The sequence below is a fragment of the Cervus canadensis genome, chromosome 13, assembly GCF_019320065.1.
Source record: "Cervus canadensis isolate Bull #8, Minnesota chromosome 13, ASM1932006v1, whole genome shotgun sequence".
Classification (NCBI taxonomy): domain Eukaryota; kingdom Metazoa; phylum Chordata; class Mammalia; order Artiodactyla; family Cervidae; genus Cervus; species Cervus canadensis.
In genome coordinates, this window is record NC_057398.1 from 19,641,311 (window position 1) to 19,662,884 (window position 21,574).

At 39.7% G+C, this 21,574-nt stretch overlaps 1 protein-coding gene across 6 annotated transcripts in view; it reads right to left on the reverse strand.

Moving 5' to 3' along the window:
- Positions 1–1,494: 1,494 nt before the first annotated feature.
- The window catches only part of FAM20B (FAM20B glycosaminoglycan xylosylkinase), a 43,601-nt gene continuing 23,521 nt past the window's right edge, over positions 1,495–21,574 (reverse strand). For all 6 annotated transcript variants that reach the window (XM_043484736.1, XM_043484735.1, XM_043484739.1 and 3 more), the window contains 4 exons: positions 11,551–11,722; positions 11,145–11,336; positions 7,677–7,736; positions 1,495–5,340 (listed from right to left, as the gene is read on the reverse strand). In XM_043484736.1, the coding sequence (XP_043340671.1) occupies positions 5,109–5,340; positions 7,677–7,736; positions 11,145–11,336; positions 11,551–11,722 (656 nt within the window). In that variant the 3' untranslated portion in view covers positions 1,495–5,108. The remainder of the gene's footprint in view (positions 5,341–7,676; positions 7,737–11,144; positions 11,337–11,550; positions 11,723–21,574) is intronic.

Genomic DNA, 21,574 nt, shown 5'->3' on the forward strand with positions numbered 1-21,574 from the left:
TAAAAAAAATTTAAGTTTAAGACTGTGGAAATAATTCTCTACTGGTAACTTTCATGGAGGGTTAACTGATAATATTTGAGATTGGATTTTAATTTTACATTTCACAGTATAAATAAAGCAGGTCGCTTGAAAGTTCTTGGACAATTTGATTTCAAGACATCTTTTCCCTAAAAGACTCAACTTTTTTTTTCAACCAAAGTCAGTCTCAGGTAGAAACAATGAATCCAAACACCAGTTCGCAGATAAGCCTCTATTTTCAGTAAATTTGCTATTTCATTCTCAGTGCTTGGAGACCCCTGGTTGTAAAGCTAGGAGCAACATCTCATGGATGATGGAGACCTCTAGTGGCTCTGGTGAAAACTACAGGCAGCTGTCTTTCCTTACCAGGCAAACTCAGTCCTACTCTAGAGTAGCCCAAGAACCACTGGCTTTGGCACTGCCCTGAAGCTTGTTAGAAATGCAATCTTAGGCCCCAAACCTACTCAATCAGAATATGCATTTTAGCAAAGACTTTCAAAGAGCAAATGGGCACATAGCACCTTTACTAAGTTCATCTGGATGAAACCTAGGTTTGCAATAGACAACCTCCCCACCTGCTGCCCGCCGTCAAGAGTAATATCTGCCTTGAAAACAGTCTTTACAACTGTTAACTTCATTCTCTTATTTCCTGGGACTTATAAAGCAGCTTATCTTACAAAACTCACCCATGCTAAAGCAGTGGTTATGGACCATACTTGTCTCTATTTTATAGAATGAGAGCTGCTAAAAATCGTTTTTATAAGAAATACACTGGGTAAAGATAAGCCCATAATATTAACAGAACCATTCCCTCGCTACTCCCAACTGCCTTTTTAGGCTTCAATACTGGTCTTTCTGGAATGCTTGAGAAGAAAACTAAGCCTGAAATCTCACCTAGAAAAGGATCGTATAAGGTGAGTCTGTGAGGAACATGTTCTAGGCTTCAGCCTCCCTTTTGTATTCAAGCGCAAGTGACTAAAACTGGCACAAACAAAAGTGCTACAAATCAAGTAAAAATCTTGAGAACTCTCCTCAGTTGTCTGGGTGAGGTTTATGATGTTGCATTTCCGCTGCAAAATTTAAAAGTCTGGGTGTCCCAAGAATCATTCTCAGGACCTGGTCTTGTCTTCTAGGCCTCTATGGTAATGTGCTGACAAGTTCTTCGGAATTCATAATTCTTTGAAGAAGCTGCGAGAGAGAAGTAATAAATAAAAAGCACCTAAGAGTTATCCTACTGAAAATCTTGGTTCTGTCACAACCTAACAGGCAACTTCTGAAGACTAATGAGAAGTGTAAAGGTCTTATCTGTCGTTGATTCTGTGAAACAACCCCTGTGGAAGTTTATGCAGATGCAGAAGATGTAATCTTCTGTCCCCTAACAAAAAGGGAAATCTGAATTGAAAACAAAAGAAATACCCTGAACCAGCAGGCAGAGTGAGGGGATAATAAGAGGAAAAGATGATACATTGGTACTTATTATTAAAATCTTTATTGTCTTTTTTTCAGAATTGAAACCCATAGAACACATTAGAAATTTAGGTGCATATCTGTCTTGTTTGATGTCGTACCAAGCACAACCTCTATTTGTGCAAGAGCTCTGAGAGGAAATCCTTGGCAGATCAGAACCGAGGGTAGTGGTTCTTACACCTCCCTCTTAAGCAAATAAATTACTTCCCGGTAAGTTATTCCCAGATTCCCCCCCTAAACATTTTGTATTTTTGAGTAACACCTTAGTTCCTTAAAAACCTGTGGCAGTATAGTATCCAGCCCCCACCTTTTCAACCCAGACTTGAGGAGTGGAAGGAAGGAAAACTGGCCCTCCCCTGCTGTAGAGCAGTCTCACGAGGCTGGTCTATCTGCCTCGGGCACCGGCCCTGGCTAGCACAGTAGGTGTTTCCTGGATGGTTGGTCTTTATGTCACTTAGGTTCACGCTCAGAGACTGAGAACCTTTTACTAGCTTCAGGTTCTTCAGCAACATAAGTCAGTGTTTCCCTGTGTGAAAATAAATATTTTTTTCTTGTTAGAATACATATATGACTATATACATACATATACCTTGACTCATGTTTCCTGAAGCCCAAGCTCACAAAACGACAGATGCTGTTTACCATCATTTGAGGTGTGGTCATGGACTGGTCAAACGAGAATATGGAAGCCGTGGAGCAGAGAGGGTGAAGGAACATGGTGGATAGGAGGGGAAGGCCAAAAGCCTCTTTTTTGTTTGGTTTTTTTTTTTAAAGAAAAGAAAAGATGGATTTCTTTGGAAGAACATGTGGCTTTCAGGTGATACTGAAATTTTGCCATATAGAGGATTCATCTTTCCCAAAACAATATACAATGGATGTACCTGAATTCTCCCATTTCCTTATTACATACATTTCATTTGACATATTAATCCTGAGAGCAAATACGGAGAAATGCATTATTAATATATTATTAAGCAATACTCTGAGCAAGTCAGATCCTATTAATTTGTTTTGCACAGAAAATTATTTACCCCAAACTAATAATACAGCTTCATATTAAAGAACAATTTTAGAATGAAACCTCTATACCCATATTCCCCCAAACTCTGGAATAAATATATTTGAAAAGTAGGAGGAGTGCAGAAATGCTACCCAGTTCTGATTTTCTTAGTTTTAGAATACTGAAATGTATCCATGTCTATCTTTAGATGTTAGCTAGGCATACCCAACATAAGACTAACCAAAAACCCTTCCAATGACCTGATTATAACAACCCTCAAAAGATAAACCATAAAAAGGACAGTGTTACAAAACTTTAAAAAACAATATCTACCTCTGTTTTTGAATCAGAATATAGTGTTTATGAATTTTAGGACTAAGAGCTTATGGTTGGTTTTCTCCGAGATTTACCTAAACACACTTTTCCCAGCTTAATCCAATATTGACTTAGAACATAAATTTATATTCTAAGCATCAGTTCACACCACTCTCTTAGCACAATTCTAACTTTAACCACTATACATCTGAACACCTTTTAAGATCATATTAAAATAGGGAAGGAGAATGAAGCAGTGTTTGGAAAAAATAATGAGATGTTTTCAAAGCAGCCTTCCCTCCTCCATTTTTCCTCAACGGAATCTTCTGCCTTCAGCATTATGAATAAAGTTCCCGAGTTTGAGAACAGTTCTTACTCATTCCACTGGGGCATACCAAAGAACAATATCATGTGTTTGAAAGAATTAGTTCAACTAACATTGATCAAGCAAAGCAACACTGACTACCTTCTTATTGGCTCCCTGATGCTTTGAGGTGAGCACCATCCAAGGTATTCTCAAGCTCAAATGTGTACTTCCCTGGATGCTCACAGTACATGAGTTTAAAACTGGAATCAGTGCCTCCTCCTGTTAATACTAGCTCAGTGTTTTGTGCTGATATGTCTTCTTAAATCCAAAACCTTTTAAAAAATAGCTCAGCCCATTCTGTGTACATCTCCAAATGTACAAACTAAGCACAAAAGTATCCTAATTTCATGTTACTTTAAAGTAGTTACTGGGTACTCAGTTGACTTTCAATCTGAGAAAATTAGAGCATAAATTCTAAACTGTTTTTGAAAGGGTGGTAACTGAAAATTGGTCTCCAGTGGCTGGCAGTAAATTTGTTCAACCACATTGTTTAAATATTAGTCTTTGCTTCACAGAAGTCAAAACCGGAAGAGTCCCCAGACAAAATGCAGGAGAGAAGCTTCCAGCTCTAAGGACACACAAGTGGATTCACCAGGCCAGCTCTCCTCACCCTATATTTTAATGCAACTAGTTACATGTCAAAATCACTTTGCCAGAACACACAACTAAGCCTGTTTTAGCAACCTGATATTTGAAAGTGCTAATAGAAGGCAGAAGAACAATACTACCTTGTGGGTTCAGAACAAGATTAAATGATGAAAACAGGGTATGACATAAATAAAAATCTTAAGGCTCTTCCTGGTAACCACCTTAATTTTAAGGCTCAGAAGGCTTAAAACCTGTTTCTAGCCTTCTGTGTGGCCCAAATCACTAGACAGGTCCAGCAACCAGCAGTATGTGAACTATTAGCTATAGGAGTGAGCTGGCTTTTCTCCTAAGAAAGGCACAAATAGGATCGCCAGTCTCTCGGGAACAACAGCTTTAACAACTAAATACCTTGAAGACAGAAGTGAAAATTCATTTTGGAAATCAGGATGGCAGAGATTGCAGGCAACCTAACTCTTACTCAAGGTTTGGGGCAAAAAAGAAAGTAAGCCTCCATAACAGAATTGTGCTTGGGTTGTAACAGTAGGTTCTCTATGGACAATTTTTTTGGATTACTTTGGACATAACCACGAGAATGCAAATCTTACTTAGGTACAAGTCATGCTTGCTTATGTATATGTTAAGAACTTAAATACAGGGGAACCTGTTTTTCACTAATTCAATCACCTCCTTGATTTTGGTCCTACCAAGCAGGTCTCTCTCTCTTCTTCCCTCCTTTAAGAATCATCAAAAGCACTACCACCTTCTCACTTAAAAGCCCAAGCATCCTTCCTGCTTTTGTCCTTCCCTCTAATTCTACCTTAAAAGCATAGTCCCTCCAACAGAGCATACTACTTTGGCTCAACAGAATGCCGGGTTCCTTGCTGCCACTCCCCAGGAAGCAGTAAAATCCCCAATTTGACTAATCCTGGAAAAAGGGACTCAAGAGATTGCAAAGTGTTTTTGGAAGATCCACAACTGTGGAGAAAGGACTATAAGGATGAACTCCAAATACACAATCCAGAACCAACCCCAGCATTAACCTAGTTGAATGTCACACCTCTCTTCATCCTTTGGCATGAGAAATTAAGACTGACCAATGTGCCCCCCACTGCTAGGATGGGCAAACGCCGAGGAAGTCTGAAGGTGGTTCAGCAGGTATGGTTCCGTGGTCTGAAGCTTCTAAGTCTTTGCTTTAGCTTCTACTACAGCAAACACCAAAGAAATCCAAGGCCACCCTATCCGCTATTACCAGAACGCACTGCTGGCCATTTCCAATCCATCTCATACCATCTGGAACTGATTGTGCTGTTTCTCTATCTTTGTAAAAAGCAGTTTCACTTATTTTGTGGAGAATCACAAGTGCGAGAGAGGCATCCTGTCTTCCACCAACACAGAGTCCATCCCAAACTGGTCAGTGCACTGCTTGACGGTGGCCAGGACACTCAGGAGCCGCTGGGCCGCAGCGTCCAGGTGAGGGTCAGCGAGCACTGGGGAGATGGGGTCGTGGGCCATGGCGGACTTTAAGGCAGACTTCAGCACACCATTCTTCAAGGAGTTCAGTCTGTTCCAGGTGGAAACACGAATGCTGGGAGAAATGTTTTACAACAGGTTACATAAAGTCTCTCACTGTCAAATGGAGACTGAAGCCTGCCTGGCAGACAAATGTAAAGAAATAATTATGTAAAATATCTCAACTAGAAAAGTCATTTCTGTTTTAGAAGCAGCTCTACATTATGAGTGACATTACCACATTTTGATATTTCCTTCTTAGTAACTAATAAGAGATACACACAGTATTTTCATATGTTCACTGCAGTGCTCTTTTTAAAGGAAAAATGTGAATCTGAATGTCCGATGACTGAGAAATAGTTAAATAAACTATGGTTCATTCATTCAATGAAAAGCCATGCAGCCGTTTAAGCAGTTATGAAAATTCAGTGGCATGAGGAAATGCCCATATAACATTCAATCGGGGGGGAAGTTGGAGGGAAAAACTGTTTTACTCCAAATCTGTGGGGAAAGAAAATGTGTGTACAAGCACACACACACACACATACACACATGGTTAGAATGAAATCACTAGAGTGTTAACAGAAGGTATCCTTACATTTTAGCAAGTAATTTAATTTAAATTTCCTTCTTTTTATGTTTCTGAATTAAAAATTCTACCATTAATCTTATAAATAGAAAAAGTTTATTTTAAGGGTATCTACTTTTCTTAATTATTTTTTGCCTAAAAAGGATCTTTTGTTTATTTTAGAAGAAAAGTACAAACCCCCCTGTAGGTAATGAGGGAACTACTAGGTATGCATTAAGGTTTGACTCTGCATGAGGCAGGCAACCTGTTCTGCAACCATTTGAAAAGTAAGAAAGTAAGGATCTTTGGCTAAAGCATGGAAGGGATGGATAAGCACAGAGGCAGTGTGGTTTTCCAATTCTGAAAAATATGAGTGCCTAGAGCATCAGAATTTCTCCTGCATGACAAAAGTATCACTTGACTTCCTTTCAGCTCCAAATCCACTCTTCATGTATGCCCTGCTCTCGTGGACAGAGGTCCTCTAGTCATCTCTCCTCTTAGGCTTTCTCAGTAGAGGATGCTGGAGGGAGATGCTTCTGGGTGCTATACAAGGCAGGAGTGTCAGGGGAAGGTCATCAAATGAAGCTCTGCCCTGGCCACATTCCCAGAGCAGGCAGGTCCTCTGTGCCACTGCAGCTTCAGCCTGGCTTGGTGGTAACTTTCCTAAGGCCCTCTTGACATGGAAACCAGAGCCCCAAGGCCACCCACCCATGCTGGTATCCTTATTCCCTCCGTAGGCCCATAAATAAGCCTTGCCTATAGCTTGGAGGGCTTCTACTGAGTCATGGCTCTCTCTGTACAGGCCACGACCTGCGGATGGCCTGTGCCTTGCCTGCACTACGGAGGGTTGCTTCCTGCACGCCCAGCATCTGCAAACTAGTGCACGTCTCTGCTGTCAAGTGGGCTGGACTACACCTTCTCCACTGAGGACCAAACCCAGACTTGGGGTGTGGGGGTGGGGGTGAGGGTGGGGTCTCTTGCAAATTGGTTCCTCTCCCTCAGCCCTACTTGTGTATCAGAGAGTTTAATCCTCCTTTATATTAAACTTTCCTGTTGAACCCACCATGTCTTTTCTATCTTCTGACTGGACCAGACTGATAGTACTGATTAACACAAAGACATCTTCCTTCACAGATGCAGGTTCTGACTGGATGTATCACTGCTTCCCAGTATTAATGAAGATAATTTAGGGTAGCCTAGCTAATACTTTCTGCAGAATCCTGTTGTTATTTAAAAAAAAAAAAGAGAGAAAGAAAAGAAAAGTAAAACAGACCAACTGCCAGAAGGGGCAGTCTTATGTGATCAGTGTCTCTCTGGGAGTTGACCAGTAGTATCCAAGCAAGGTTGGTCCAAGCTGATTCTTAGTGCTCACGCTTTAGTCATACTGGCAAAGATGATCTGAAAAGGAGCTCCTTAGAGCCCAGTCTTTACCTCATTTCCTTGATTTACTTTTTAATTTCTTTGTTCTCTAATATAGACTTTCAAAAAATCAATTACTAACTACCTAGGGAGATAGTTATTTTTGGTTTACACAACTTCTGACTGAGATAAGCAAACCACAGGTGTTGTGGTGGTGAGAGGAAGGTAAACACAGTAGAGCAACTAGGGGCATGGACGGCACCAGATTCTGTAGGGGAGCAGGGACTATATTCTGACAGTAAAACAAACTGATATACATTATTAAATAAGCTGATAATTTTTATTCATATAAAACTCAAAATGCTGTCTAAGCCTTGCTGTAGAAATCATTCCCTGATCCCCTACATATCAGGATCTCCAGGGGGTTCTGGGTTAGAAAAGTACGAAAAGCACTGCAGGCAAATGCATTTGATCAAGTAACTTACATGCAACACTGATAGAGAGGGGCGAGAATGCTTCTCTCATCCAGTGAGGGGTTCCCAAAGCTGAAAATTAAGTGAAAACTTAGTGAATTAGATGAAAGCACCAGTTCCTTTCTTGGCATCAAAGTAAGAACAAATTCTGTAAGAAACCCAAATGTGATCCTAGATAATTTTATGCTCCCACAGCTCAAATCACTTAAATTAGAAATACACAGGGTATGACCAATTAGACACAGGGCTCCTAACAGCCTGCACTGCAGCACTGAACAACAGATACACTCCTTTACAAGGGTCCCTTCTCCTGCCGAGACACTGCAGGGTGCTGAAGCATGCCCATTGTGACAAAGTGTGAAGTCCACAGGCGGAGGGAGAACCTGAAGACCCCCAAACTTGAGAAAGTTTTACGGGTGCACAGAGAAATAAAGGCTATTCACATTAGGTTCTCACAAACAAGTAGAAACTCATTTCCTATAAAAAGAAGTTATACTTGTTCTACTCCAAAATTACCAATAAGAAAAGACTTAGATTATCCTATTCCCTACAACAAAGAATATGGTCAGATTTAAACTGGAAAAAACTGCTCTCAGAGGCTGAGAAAATGGTGATTGTAAGCAGATATATAAATGCTTTAAGCAGTAATTCAGAGTTAGAAAAGAACTGATTCTGGAATAACTGTCAACCTTCCACTCTTTAGAAGCTCACCTTAATAGCTGGAGGGTCTGGTAGCCCTCAGCACAGTATACGCCCTCGAAGAAAAAATAGCAAAGGCAATTATTTCCATGTGTATTTCCACAGCACACATGATCACTTTTACAAGTAAGGATAAAGATATTCAGGAACTGAAAATTTAGTATAAATGAAACACACAGCACTGGCCAGTTCCTGCTGCCTCACACTCTGTAACTGTCACCACCTTCCATGGGATATGAGGGGCCTGGTGCTCAGTATAAGGCAGTGGCCTGCTTAGCAAATGCTGCCCAAGTATTCTCTGCTGAGGACCCATGGCTCAGCTGATTCTCAGCAACAGACGTTAACAGTTAGTGACCTAGAGTCTGGACAGTTCTGGCTCCAAGGAAATATTCTATTTAGAAAACATTTATTAAGTGTAACTAAAAGTCTGGCACTTAACTGGGTACCATAGGGAATGCAGAGTGCAAACTGAAAATACAATGTGCTCTTCAAATAGCTCAGATCTAAATAAGGACATTTCATTTATTCAAAATTAGTAAAACTGTCTTAGTCAAGATAGTGACTTGTCTTTATAATCACTAAGCAATTGCTCTCCTACTCATAATAGAAAAAATCTGGGCCTAGATTGCCATAAAAATAGCAAAAACACCCTTCCAAGTAAATTAATTTTTTAAACTGCATGAACCTTTAGATACTATATATATAACAGTAACTAAATTAGAGCTATCAAGGGAACATTCATGCAAAGATGGGTTCGATAAAGGACAGAAACAGTATGGACCTAACAGAAGCAAAAGATATTAAGAAGAGGTGGCAAGAATACACAGAAGAACTGTACAAAAAAGATTTTCATGACCCAGATAATCATGATGGTGTGATCACTAACCTAGAGCCAGACATCCTGGAATGTGAAGTCAAGTGGGCCTTAGAAAGCATCACTATGAACAAAGCTAGTGGAGGTGATGGAATTCCAGTTGAGCTATTTCAAATCCAGAAAGATGATGCTGTGAAAGTGCTGTACTCAATATGCCAGCAAATTTGGAAAACTCAGCAGTGGCCACAGGACTGGAAAAGGTCATTTTCATTCCAATCCCTAAGAAAGGCAATCCCAAAGAATGCTCAAACTACTGCACAATTGCACTCATCTCACACGCTAGTAAAGTATGCTCAAAATTCTCCAAGCTAGGCTTCAGCAATACGTGAACCATGAAATTACAGATGTTCAAGCTGGTTTTAGAAAAGGCAGAAGAACCAGAGATCAAATTGCCAATATCTGCTGGATCATTGAAAAAGCAAGAGAGTTCCAGAAAAACATCTATTTCTGCTCTATTGACTATGCCAAAGCCTTTGACTGTGTGGATCACAATAAACTGTGGAAAATTCTGAAAGAGATGGGAATACCAGACCACCTGACCTGCCTCTTGAGAAACCTGTATGCAGGTCAGCAAGCAACAGTTAGAACTGGACATGGAACAACAGACTGGTTGCAAATAGGAAAAGGAGTACATCAAGGCTGTATATTGTCACCCTGCTTATTTAACTTATATGCAGAGTACATCATGAGAAACGCTGGCCTGGAAGAAGCACAAGCTGGAATCAAGATTGCCAGGAGAAATATCAATAACCTCAGATATGCAGATGATACCACCCTTATGGCAGAAAGTAAAGAGGAACTGAAAAGCCTCTTGATGAAAGTGAAAGAGGAGAGTGAAAAAGTTGGCTTAAAGCTCAACATTCAGAAAACTAAGATCATGGCATCTGGCCCCATCACCTCATGGGAAATAGATGGGGAGACAGTGGAAACAGTGTCAGACTTTATTTTTGGGGGCTCCAAAATCACTGCAGATGGTGACTGCAGCCATGAAATTAAAAGACGCTTACTCCTTGGAAGGAAAGTTATGACCAACCTAGATAGCATATTAAAAAGCAGAGACATTCCTTTGCCAACAAAGGTCCGTCTAGTCAAGGCTATGGTTTTTCCAGTGGGTGGTCATGTATGGATGTGAGAGTTGGACTGTGAAGAAAGCCGAGTGCCGAAGAATTGATGCTTTTGAACTGTGGTTCTGGAAAAGACTCTTGAGAGTCTCTTGGACTGCAAGGAGATCCAACCAGTCCATCCTAAATGAAATAAATCCTGAATACTCATTGGAAGGACTGATGCTGAAGCTGAAACTCCAATACTTTGGCCACCTGATGTGAAGAGTTGACTCATTGGAAAAGACCCTGATGCTGGGAGGGATTGGGGGCGGGAGGAGAAGGGGACGACAGAGGATGGGATGGCTGGATGGCATAACCAATTCGATGGACATGAGTTTGAGTAAACTTCGGGAGTTGGTGATGGACAGGGAGGCCTGGTGTGCTGCGATTCAAGGGGTCGCAAAGAGTCAGACATGACTGAGCAACTGACCTGAACTGAACTGAAATTTGATGTTAACTATGTATTTCTCAAGATTCTAAAAATCCTAGTCAAGAAAGAACGATATAAGTAGCAATAAATATAAGACTTTGGTTTCCAGTTGTCTGTGAAGAGAATGAGAATCTTTGACTCCTTGGAAAAAATAACTTTTCCATTTTTATTAAAGTCTTAGGTCCCTGCGGGTGAAAGGAGTATAAGCTCTAAACAAGCTGGAAGGGTGGGTGCCCATGGCAAAGACCCTGAGTGGAAACAGGAAGGACGCCCACTGTCGAGTCTGTTTTGGAGGTTTCCCAGGACATCCTAGATAGCATCCTTCTTGTATATACCAGACCCCTAACAGAGAGGGAGAGTCCTGCTGGCCCTACCTTTTGGCATTATCGAGAAGGATGAGCATACTAGCGCCTTCATCGTCTTGGAAACTCTCATAGTGATGGCGGTCAGCATTGCCAATCAGGTAATCAAAGACAGCTGTATCAATGATGTCCAAGAGACGTGGGCCGGAGTCATAAGGAGACGTTTTCTTCACAGCATCGCAGTAGCTCTCATCATACTCCCACCTGGAGGCAAGCAGCACGGGGGCTGTTTACTAAGTGTCTGCACCGCATGTAGCATTGTTTAAAATACAGAGGCGAGAAAGTCCCAGACTAGCAGGTTTCCCCTGTACCCTCCACAGTCCTTTTTATTTGTGGATAGAACCCCTGGCTCCTACACAGGGTCAGCACCTGACTAGGCACGGGAGAGAATAAAGTCATGGCTCACAGGAGCATTTACCTGGCCAATTTGCCCTCTCGGTAAGTCCTGCCCCATGGGTGTCGGTGTTTCTGTAGAGGCCACACATCTGGAAGCCAAAGTGTGACAGACCCCTCCATCGTGTCTCCGTCAGCACAGGCTGGCTCTGTTTCTCGGCAGTAATAACACTTCCCATAGAAACAAGTATTATTTCCTAAAGCAGAGAATGGAACCAAATACTTTTAGAGAAAAAGGAAGACTCCAAATTCTCCCCAAACAATGCAGAAGAGAAGAGCTTTATGCGAAAACAAAGATCCTGAATTCATTTTAAAATCTTTATTTTCGGTATAGGAGATAAAAGCACATGGTGTTAAAAAAAAATTCAAAAGGATATATATCACAAAGGTAACTCTCCTTTTCCCTCTCTGCCCTGTCTACCCAATCCCCTCCCAGAAGTCAACTACTGTCACAAGTATCTTTCTGAACTCACTTTAAGTAACAGCCTCTTCTCCTTTGACAGGACTAAATTTTGGCCAGAATGCCCAGGGGAGGGAGAGAGGGCACGATGGCCCAGGACTTTGTTAATATACTGGTTGGGGAGTGGGGTCTTGAGCAAATGAGTCAACAGACTGAGGATAATGGGAACCAGTTTTCTAATAGATAGACAGATAAGGGAGTTTAACACATACAAAGGGAGAAGGCCAGAGTAAATCCTTCGCTGTTGAATTATAACTGGCGATACTGGTTTAAATAGATGGTTTAATACACAGGGATATAGAAGAAGACAAAATACGAATGTTTGTGTGTGTATATCTATGCATATATATATACACACACATGTATATATATCACATAGGTTTTCTACCTCTGCCCCTCTAGAAAATCTAGAAACAGTGACACTCAGGCAGTAATGAACACACCTAGCACTCATCTATTAGTTTCTAAATATTGTTTTAGTGCTATATTAAAAGTAACCAGGGTTCCCTGAAGAAACAGATGACCCGAGGGCAGGAGCAGAGAAAGTACAAAATGAAGTCTGGCTCATATTGCTATGCCAGCCATAAGGAAGCACTCAGAGAATGATGGGAACATTCCAAATGACACGTGACAGTTTATAGGGGTTCCCCCTTGCCAAATCTGTGACAGTTTGAGTGTCAAAATAAATAATAATAGTAACATTGTTACTGAATAAATTAAGAGCCTGCATGCTCATAGTTTTATAAATAAATAAGTAAATAAAAGTGGGGCAGGGTGAGGGGAGGCCTACTCATCAATAGAATGGCAACCAGTTAAATCTAGAAGAATTAGCAAATCACCATTTGACAACTATCACAGTAGTAACTGGTGTGGGCAAGAATTATCAATGAATGCTAAAACTGCCCGGCAAAGGTTTGATGAGGATATGATGCTTATATAGTTTTGAGTTTCTCCCTACAAAGTACTCAGTGATTACTTATTATTAAGTACAAAACACTGGAGAAACCTTGCAGACACTCACCACCTTAATCAAGTGATGAGTTAACATCACAAATAATGGGACCAACATCATGCGCCTCCTGATACTATGCACTGAGAAGTGAACAATAGCACTCTGCTGGCATTTTCACTAAAGTCTTTAAATCACAATGAAACATGAACATCAGAGATGTGCCAGAAAGTAACCAGCCTGCACTCTTCAAAAACCTCAAGGTCTTGAAAAACAAGAAGAGTGAGAAACTGTTTCAGCTTGATGGAGGCTAAAAAGACATGATAAGTGAATGCAAATGAATACAATATCCTAGTTTAAATCCTGGATGTACACAGGCCATTACATAGACATGTGGCAAAATCTGAATAGGGTCTATGTGATTAGTGATATTGGATCAGTGTTAATCTCTTGATTTTGATGGTTGAATGATGTTGTGTACAAGAGTGCCCTGGAAGTTGCAATATATTCACTCAAGTCTTAAGGGAGCATATAATGCAGTAATGGATATTCATGTCTGCAACCTGTTCTCAACCAATTCAGAAGTATTAACAGTTGAGGAATCTGGGGGTGGACTCCAGATCATTTTCTGCAACTTTTATGTAAACATAAAATTATTTCAAAATAAAAACTTTAGGTAATGTTTTCTTTGCCCTCCACCTCTATGAAATATAACCATCAAATAAGTTAATTTCCTATACCTATAAAACCTCACATACTATTTTAACAACTGTTTGTGTTGTTAAAACATAAACATGTATAGGGGTCCTTGAAGAGACTTATTAGTATTTCCACCCTCTGGCCTAGTACACACTAAATAGAAGCTAATCCACTATACACACCCCTCCCCTAAAGTTGACTTGATCACTCTCTATTACTTCACAAACTTTTCCAGATAAAAGAGATTTGAACACTAATTGAAAGATACACCATCTTTATAATGTTTATAATTATAAACATATAAACTTAAAAGTTTAATTTGATCCATCAAAAACACCAATGGGTCTTTTAGGGGGTCACTAGATGTGACAATTTTAAAGGTCACAAGAAAAAATATAAATAAGAACTGCTAGAAAACTGTTAAAATAACTGCAAAGAGAAGGGACTAGATTTGTCAGATATCAAAACATAGTATAATGTCTCATAATTAAAACACAGACCAGCTGATGAACAGATATAATGTCCGATGGAACAGAACAGAAAGTCTAGAAACTAAAGCTAAATCAGCTGAAGGAAATTTATTACAGGGGAAAAACAAGTGACTCTTTAATAAATGCTACTGGGGCAAATGATAGCCATCTAAGGGAAAAAATAACAACAGTGGAGCCATACTTCATTATAGCTCCAACAATATCAAAACCTTAATGTGAAAAATAAAACTACAGAAGTATTAAAAAGAAAAAAAAAAAGAATTTTTCCATAATGTTGGAGTGAGCAATGTGTAACTATTGCTGATTTTCTGATTCAAAATCAGAAAATCTATCAGAAAAGATGGATACACTAAAAACAAAAAATTTCTAAAGCATCTGTAATTATCCTTCAATTAAAAAATAAACTTTAAAAATTCTATAAAGCAAAAAAAAAAAAAGAGAGAGAAAAAACTAAGCAAAGTCAAAAGAAAGAATTGGGGAAAATATTTACATCTCCTATCACAAAGAGCTATTATCCTTCCTAAGTATGAACTCTTATAAATCAGGACAATGACAGAGTTAAAAATGACTGAGGATATGCAAAGATAAAGAAAATACAAATGGCTCTTAAACAAATAAAAAGATGCTACATGTGAAACAAACAAAACCCGAAGTTTGGTAATATATTATTGGTGAAGCTAGGGGAGAGGCATTCTCATGCATCACTGCTGAGAAGGTAAACTGGTTAAATATTTATGTAAAAATACATGTGCCTTTGACCCAGCACTTCCACTTCCAGATACAGTTGATCATGCATGAAATAAAATATGTACAAGGTAATTCTGGGAAACTGGTTGTAAAAACAAAATATCGTAACTTTTAGGTCCAACAAGGGACTGGTTAAATGAACTCTGGTACATCCATGCAATGGAGCACATTGTAACTGGTAAAACAAAAATCTTTATATGAGACAATACAAAGATTTCTAAGATGTATTACATAAAAGAATAAGATGCAGAACCATGTACAGTGTGACATGTATAAAATGGTAGAGTTAAATAAAAATATATATCCATATTTCATACAAAAAGGACATAAAAAATTACTAATAGAGATTGCCACTGGGAGTAGGGAGAGGGAGGGGTTGGATGAAAGTTTTTTCATTGTACTCCTTTGGTAGTTTTAAAAAAATGTGAGTTGTGGGAATATATTATTGATTTAAAAAACATACAAAATAAAACAAAACATTGCTTGGTGTAGGAAACTTGCTATCTATGTGATGAAATCTGTTAGGTAGTTAGAATAGGGAAAAGGAGTCCAAAATGGCAGTGGCTAAAAGACAAGGAAGGGAAAAGCCCACAAAAATAGAACAGAGGAAGGTCAAAGGAAGGTCTGAGGACCGGAGTGAGGACTTCAGGTAGAACAGGGCTCCTGCCTAAGCCCAATTTGCATAGGACAGGCCCAGGGGGAAGGAAAAAACATACAAAAAGAGGAGCCAAAGGGCGCTCTCTCTCTCTCTCTCCCATGCGTGTGTATGCTCTTTCTCTCTTTCCCGCCCGCTGGGGCACTCTTCTCTTCGCGTCTTTGGATCGACATGTCCTCATGCCTCGAAGATGGATTGGCCTGCTATCTTCTAAATAAAGTAGAGCTGTAACACTGATTTGTCTAAGAGCTATAACACGGTCCACTCGAGACGTGAGAGCTATAATACAGTCTGTCCAAGACCCAAGAGCTGTGACACGCCGAGGGGGCTTTAATGTCCGTCACTCCAAATCTTTGGTGTGACGAGACAAGAGCTGAGGAGCATACACTCGCCTGACAAATCCAAACGCCTGAGCTTGGTAAATAAGACCCTTTATAACTGAATGGAGTCGGGTGTACAGGCTAAGAGTGTGATCTAAGGTCAGGTTTGCGGGTACAAAATATAGACTATAAATAGTCATTAGACTGCAAGACATTAGGCATGTAATTTGACTCCTCTAAGATTCCTCCATAAAACGGAGATAATAGTTCTTCAACCCACCACTGGGCTGTGAGTGAATGAGATAATCTCCAGTAGTGCTCAGCACAGTGCCTGATACACTGTCAGAGACCAGTCAATGCCAGCTATTTATTATGAAAAATATCTTTCCAGATTTCAATATTCTGGTTTTACGGCCATGAACCTGAGGTTCTCAATCTTTCATTATTCCTGGATGCACCAATTTTAAAAAACTAATTTTCTGATGACTTTGATCTCCATGCTCTCCTGGGATGAACTACTACTTATGATGGTAAAATCTGTATTTCCAGCCACACTTCTTTCCTAAGCTGCAGACTTTAGCTTCTAAGTGATTAGTTAATGTTCACTCCTGAATGTTCCTGTCAAGGTAAGAGTCTGCATCCAATTTCACTGAGTGTGGGTTTTCCCCCACCACCAAGCAATTCCTGGACACTGGTGAGGTGTCCCACAAATTAACTTAATTTTAACATTATCTACCCAGAGATAGCATCAGACTTCACAGGTTAAGGGCTCGGTCCCATAAGTCTTCCACTTCAGATGACAATCACAAGTCTAGGTTGTCACCTGTGCTTCTTACCAACTGGCTATAAATCAGGGGTTCCTATTAACCCCTGTTAGGGTTTAATTTGCTAGGGTAAAGAATATATAATGGGGAGAAGACAGTCTCTTCAATAAATGGTGTTGGGAAAACTGGAAAGCCAGATGCAAAAGAATGAAGCTGGACAACTATTTTATAACATACACAAAAATTAACTCCAAATGGATTAAAGACTTGAACTTAAGATCTGAAACTATAAAACTCCTAGAAAAAAACATAAGCAGTAAGCTCCTTGACACTGGTCTCAGCAATTATTTTTTCGATTTCACACCAAAAGCAAAGGCAACGAAAGTAAAAATAAACAAGTGGACTACATCAAACCAAAAAGCTTCTGTACAGCAAAGGAAACCATCAACAAAACAAACAGGCAACCTACTGAATGGGAGAAAAGATTTGCAAGTCATGTATCTGACTAGGGGTTATAACTCAACAGCAAAAAATAATCGAACGAAAAAAGGAGCAGAAGCTCTGAATAGACATTTTTCCGAAGAAGACAAACAAGCGGCCAACAGAGACATGAAAAGATGCCCAACATTACTAACCACGAGGGAAATGAAAACAAAAACCACAATGAGATACCAACTCATACCTGTTAGAATGGCTATCATCAGAGAGACCAGAAATAACCAGTGTTGGTAAGGCTGTAGAGAAAATCTTTGTGCATCACTGGTGGGAATGCAAACTTGTACAACTACTATGGAAAACAGTATGGAGGTTCCTCAAAAAATTAATAGAACTACCATATGATCCAGCAATTCTACTTCTAGGTACTTAGTATCTGAAGAGAACAAAAACACTCATTCAAAAAACAATCTGCAGCATTATTTACAATACCTAAGATATGGAAACAGCCTAAGTACTCATCAACATATGAATGGATAAAGAAAAGAAATGTGGTATGTATATGTGTGTGTGTGTGTGTGTGTGTGTGTGTGTGTGATGGAATATTATTAAGCCATAAAAAAGAATAAAATCTTGCCATTTGCAACAACAATGATGACCCTTGAGGGCATTACGCTAAGTGAAATAAGTCGGAGAAAAATAAATCCTGTATGATCTCACTTACAGAATCTAAAACCAAACAAAACAAGAAAAACAAGCTCATGGATAGTGAGGACAGATGGATGGTTGCCAGAGGCTGGGGGTGGGGGGGTGGGAGAAGTGAGTGAAGGACACAAACTTCCAGTTATAAAATAAATAAGTCATCAGGACGTAATATACAGCATGGTGATTATAGTAAATAATACTGTACTGCATATTTCAAAGTTGCTAAGTGAACAGATTTCAAAAGTTCTCCTCCCAAGAAAGAAAAAAAATTCTGTACCTATGTATGGTGACATTTGTTAACTAGACTTATTGTGGCAATCATTTCACAATATATACAAATACTGAATAATTATGCTGTACATCTGAAACTAACATAATGTCGTATGTCAATTATGCCTCAATTAAAAAAGTTTTTGCTAGGACAGCTCCTAGGTCTCGAGAAACCAGTTTACTCCCTAGATTACTGGCTTATTACAATGGAGAGCAATCAGCAGCCCGATGAAGAGATATACAGGGGGAAGTCCTGAACAAAGAAGCCTCTGTCCTTGTCTGGGGCCTGGCATAAGGGCACAAGGAAACTTCTGGTTCACCAACTGGTAAAATACCCCAAACCCTGTACTGCTGGATTTTTATAGAGACTTCCTTACCTAGACATGATCAATTACTAAATCCAGCCATGATCGATTATTTCCAGCCCTTTGCCCCCTCTCTGGAGAAACTGCAAGGTTGCAGTGCTGAAAACTCCAAGCTTTGAATTATGGCCTGATCATTCACAGCTTCCATCCAGGAGGCATCCAGCAACCCACCCAGAATCATCTCAATAGAATAAGGTATGCTACCAGTGTCCTTAGGTAGGAATTTATAAGGGTTTCAGGAGTCATGTATCAGGAACTAGAGACAGAAACCAGTATATCTATTTCCTATCATTTTATACAAGGAAACAAAATACCCCAAATTAAATTCATTATCTTCCTCTGCTCTATCTCCCTAAGTCTGTTCCTTTCTGAACATTCCTAAAATAGCTAACAGCTTCATTATCTAGTCATCCAATCCAAAAATTTTAGAGTCATTCTTAAAACTTTTTCTTCTCTCAGTTGTCTCACTTAGCTCAAATGTTTACCAAAGTCTTCCCATTCTAATTCTTAAAGTGAAGTGAAAGTTGCTCAGTCATGTCCAACTCTTTGCAACCCCATGGACTGTAGTCTGCCAGGCTCCTCTGTCCATGGAATTCTTCAGGCAAGAATACTGGAGTGGGTAGCCGTTCCCTTCTCAGGGGATATTCCCAACCCAGGGATTGAACCTAGGTCTCCTGCATTGCAGGTGGATTCTTTACCAGCTGAGCCACCAAGGAAGCCCAAGAATACTGGAGTTAGTAGCCTATCCCTTCTCAAGGGGATCTTCCCGACCCAGGAATTGAACCAGGCTCTCTTGCATTGCAGGTGGATTCTTTACCAACTGAGCTACCAGGAAAGCCCAGATACTAATTCTTGAGTATCTCCTAAATCATTCCATACCTGGTCCTTGTTTTAGTTCTGACTCCCTGCATGTGAATCTACTACAATAGCCTCCAAAGGCTCTCATCTCATCTTGCCTCTTCCCAACTCATCCACCACAGTGTGGCTACTACTAATTTTCTAAAACTCAAATCTCATCTTTCCATATTCAAACTCTTTCAGTGGCCTCCCAGTGTCTAAGGAGAAAGGCTTTACTTCAGCTAAACTATGCAGTTTCCTGAGCTTTCAATGTTTCTCTCTCATTTCTTGTCATTGTTGTGTCTGTTCTGCGTTCCACCTGGAACAAGGTTAACTCAGAGAGCCTGTGAACTGGATGGAAACAAAATGACATTTTTCTTTTCATTAACTTCTATCTAAAACTTAGCATTTCCTTCAATTATGATGGTAGGGAGCAAACTATAATATTAGCATTAGCTGTGATTTTTTTTCACCAGAAGAAATCAACAGATTTTCATATCATATTAGCATTGTTGCAGATACTGCAAACTATCAATTATACTTATGGTCTGAAATCATGGTAGTTACTGGATCACTCTAAATCTTGTTACTTAATGTGTAAAATAACAAAGCACATGTTACTCTATCACAAAATTGCTTTTTGTAATTTTAGGTCAAAAATATATACTTCAATATTGTTGGTTTTATTTATAAATCTGTGTATTTTATGTATTTAAAAACATTATTTTAAGAATGGACAGAAAAGCTGCTTTAGGGTGCCAAAGGAATCACTTGCACAAAGAACTTTAATAAGAGTTCTTTTCCAAACCTGGAGTGTTCTTTTCCATTGTATCTTCCTGCAGGACTTCTATTCTCTCATTAACTTGGTTAAAACTATCACCCTGACCCTAACTTCTAGACCCTCTCCTCTTCCTTCCACAGCCCCACAGGCTCTCTGTACATGTCTGGCTCCTCCTCCTTTAGACAAAGCTCCTTGAACGCAGGAAGGTGTCGTTCATTTTTGTATATTCAACACCTGGTCTGGAGTCTGCCATACAGAAGTGAAATGAAATTTTGTTCAATGAATAAATGAATGAATATAAAAATATAAGCAGATCAAATATTTTAGAGTCTTAAAATCTGGGTCTGAATCCTGGTTAACAATTAGTAGATCTGTGACTTGGAGAAAGTCTTTTAATTTTTTTAAAATTTTTTCATGTCTAAAATGTGGATAAATCTCCCCTATTTATTGCACTCTTTATCAAGAGGATTAAATAAGGTAACTGTGTGAAAGTGCTTTCTCAAGCTGCAAAGGCTACCCAAAATTTAGTTATACTGTGCTAAGGTCATTATTATTTAAAAACCTGTCTCCAGCGAATCCCTTGAATGGCCTGCTATGGAGTGAAAGCTCATGTCCATCCTAAAATTCACACAGTGAAGCCCCAGTATAGTGGTACTGGGAGCTGGAATTTTTGGGAGGGGGCCTCATGATGGGATTATTGCCTTTAATATTCAATAAGAAGAGACATGAGAGAGCTGATTTCTCTTTCATTCTATCTCTGTTATGTAAGGATACAAAAGAAGATTGCTGCCTGTGAATCACAAACAGGGCTCTCACCAGACCCCAACCTTATGGGCATCCTGGTCTTGGATTTCCAACATCCAAAACTGTGAAAACAATAAATCCCTATTCTTTAAGCCACACAGTCCAAGATACCTTGTTACAGCAGCCACACTAAGACACTGCCCTATGCTGCAGGGTGTATGCAGAAGCTCTTTCCTAAATGTAACAGTTCTGTGTACTTCAGGTCTCTGCCCTTGTCTCTCTTTACTTCTTGCTATTTTGCCCAAAGCCCAACCCTCTACGCTGCCTGGATAGCATATACAGATTCTTCAATACTTAGTCGAAGTGTTAATAACTTCCTCTACATTCTTATTTCGGGCCTCTCCCTTCTCCCCACACCTTGCACAGTCAGTATAGGAGAATTAACCTCCATTGGTCTCTAGATAGCGGTCCTATTCTTGACCTCCTCTCACCCATCAGGAATGCATGTTTGCCTGAGCACAAAATTGGACAAGCAAAAGTGATTAGAAAATATATGAAACAAATCACTGACACTGTATGCTTCTGATTATTTCTAAGAACGGCAGAGAAGTAGCCTGTAAGTGTAAATTCTGAACGATGAATCTGTCACAAGTGCTTTAAATATTCAGTTTCATCTCATTATAAATGTAAATACATTCACTCTAGCAAAGCAAGGTGAAGTTCATCTTGCAATGTCTATTTCAACAGTCATATCAATGCAGAGCACTGTGTTATTGAAAATGTCACCATGAGGAGGCTCAGACAGGAGACCACAGCACCTTTGAATT